Below are 2,840 nucleotides of genomic sequence, written 5' to 3'. Positions count from 1 at the left end.
GGATTTGTAAATAAACTAGTACCAAAAGAAAAACTAAAAAAAACCCAAAAAATAAACCCCAAAGTAATTCTTCAACACGTGTATTAAAAAGTAGGCTTTAGAGAGAAAATAAATTCAGAAGAAAGAACACCCAAAGTGCATTACTTTTATAATAAGAAAAACACAAAAAAAGAAAATGTGCTTCCTTTACCTTAAAATCTGTTCCTGACAAGCTGCAATTCTCTTCATGAATTTGTAAAATAACTTATCTCCATTTTTAATTATGGTCTTCTCATATTTTTCATCACCAACATTAGAAAGACTAAGGGAAAGAGACAGCATTCTGAGTGTCTATAATTAAAGAATTAAAATATTTAGGAGAATAAATAAGATAGCTGTCTTTAAAAATTATCAAAATAATGCATACATACAGCTTAACATCAGGACAATCAATTTAATAACTTACAATAGAAAACAGGCATCCCTTACTCCACCTTTCCCCCAAGCCCTGTTCCCCAAGCACTTTCAACTCTGGGTATTTATTTGCAGTTTATAAAGTCTTTATGCAAAATGTTGGGGTTTTTTCTCCCCATTATGTATCATATCCAAACACCAATGCATGCTCATGTACTCTCTATTAACATAGTTCTTAAAAAGTTTGCAAATAAAACAACTCTGGAAAAGAACTAGTAATCTCTCCAAATACTATGATATAAATCTTTTACAGGTGGTTCTTGACTTACAAAACATTCCAATTATAAAGAATCACACTTGAAAGTTCACGTTTCTGTACATCTTATCATTAATGGTACACATTGTTATTTACATGCTGTTGAGTCAGAACAGACCCACAGGTGACCTTCCAGTGGGTTTTTACAGGTGATAGATAAATGGCATCAGAGAAGATTACTCATCTTCCTCCCTCAGAGCAGCTGGTGGAGTCAAACTTCGTTGCTTTGGGATTGATTACAGCACAGTTTCTTACCCTTAGACTATCAGAGCTCCCTCAGCTATATATACTACATATAATATTGCAGCACATAGTTCATTGATGTCATCAGTCCCAGATGTTCATTTATAGTCTTTCAATTTTATGATTTACTGTTTTAAGACACTGACAAACAAATTTAGATTTAAAAAATTAATCCAGAGGGATCTCTGGTGGCCTGGAGGCAGGAAGCTATGCTGCAATCCCAAAAGCATGTGCTTTAAATCCACCAGATACTCCGCTGGAGAAGGAGGGGTAATCTCCTCCTGTGCCAGCAGGATCTGACTTGACAGTACACAACAAGAAAAGAAAAAAGAAAGAACTTTCTTTAAAAAAAAAAAAGCAAAGTGGAGGGGGGGCAGGGAGGAAAATGTAAAACAATAAATTAATGGAAATCCATTACAATCTCAATTAAAAAATTATGGTACATTCACACAATGGAATACTATGCAGCATGCAAGAGCAATGATTTTATAAATTATTACCTAACTTGGGAGGGACTAGATAGCATTATGCTGAGGGAACCAACTCAGTCTCACAAGGATAAATATTGTATAAAATCTTTATTGCAGAATTAGTATAAGGATCCTGGAGGTGTAGGAAAGGCTGGAAGCAGAGGGATGAGGATATGTAGGGGGCAGGGGGATTAATCATTGGGTTGGACAATTTGATGGGTTGGGTGGTGAGAGAAATTGAAAGAATCTGTTCTTGAAAACAATATATTCAAATTTTGTAAATAACCTAGTAGAAATTAAAAAAAAAAATATGGGGTAGGTAAAAAAAAGACCTCAATTAAAAAGAAAAAAATAAAAGAAAAAAACGAACAAAACCCATACCCAAACACTGATCACTTTGCTAAAGTCATAGACAGAGTTAGGAAGCAATGACATTTTACTGGGAAATATACAAGTGAAAAAGGACCATTAGAGATAACTCTCTAATTAGAAACACCATCTTCACTCCTAGGGATAATCCACAGCTTTTCAAACATGCAGTTATTACCAAACTGAAAACAAAAAAATAAGCCACGGTCGTCTAACTTTTCACCACTGAACAGATTTTTATGATTTACCTATTTTTAAATGTACACACACACACACACACACACACAAAATTATATATGTTTGGCAGGCAGTTCAAATTCACCAGATGCTTTGTAGTACAAATTGAGCAATCTCCTCCCATGTGATTTATATTCTCTGAAAACATGAGCGAGGGTCAGTTATGAGTCAGTTCCAACTCAGTGATACATAATACAACAACCCTTATTTATATACCAAAACACAATTTAAATTTTATCTGTAATGTTTCTAAGCATTAAAGACAACAACTAGGTTTATAAAGATATTGAAATACAGTAACAAAGAAAAATTTTTTAGATTTTAAAAATTTTTTTTTTTATTTTCTGTGTGTGTACTGTCAAATTGGATCTGACTAGTACAGGAGGAGATTGTCCCTCCTTCTCCAGCAGAGCATCTGGTAGATTCAAATCACATACCTCTGGGATTGCAGTGCAGAAGAAATTTTTTTTTAAATTTTTTTTATTTTATTATTTTGTGTGTGTCTGTACTGTCAAATCAGATCCGACAGGTACAGGAGGAGACTGTCCCTCCTTTTCCGGCAGAGCATCTGATGGATTTGAACTTCATATCTCTGGGATTGCAGTACAGCTTCTTGCCACTAGGCCACCAGAGCTCCCGTAGAAGAAAATTTTTTAAAAAGATATGCAACCTTGGCCTAGTGGCAAGAAGGTGTACTGCAGTCCCAGAGGTGCATGGTTCAAATCCACCACATGCTCTGCTGGAGAAGGAGGAACAATCTCCTCCTGTACCAGTCAGATCTGATTTGACGGCACACACACACACACACACAC

General features: G+C 35.2%; 1 protein-coding gene across 1 annotated transcript in view; it reads right to left on the bottom strand.

Moving 5' to 3' along the window:
• Positions 1–2,840, bottom strand: part of PDCD2L (programmed cell death 2-like) — a 59,536-nt gene that overhangs the window by 50,869 nt on the left and 5,827 nt on the right. The window contains 1 exon segment of the mRNA XM_006887847.1: positions 191–301. Coding sequence (XP_006887909.1) covers positions 191–301 — 111 coding nt within the window.

Source organism: Elephantulus edwardii, unplaced genomic scaffold, assembly GCF_000299155.1.
Source record: "Elephantulus edwardii isolate Elephantulus edwardi_28Jun2011 unplaced genomic scaffold, EleEdw1.0 scaffold00062, whole genome shotgun sequence".
Classification (NCBI taxonomy): domain Eukaryota; kingdom Metazoa; phylum Chordata; class Mammalia; order Macroscelidea; family Macroscelididae; genus Elephantulus; species Elephantulus edwardii.
Note: the sequence above shows the minus strand (reverse complement) of the source record. Positions and strands in the feature narration are given on the sequence as shown.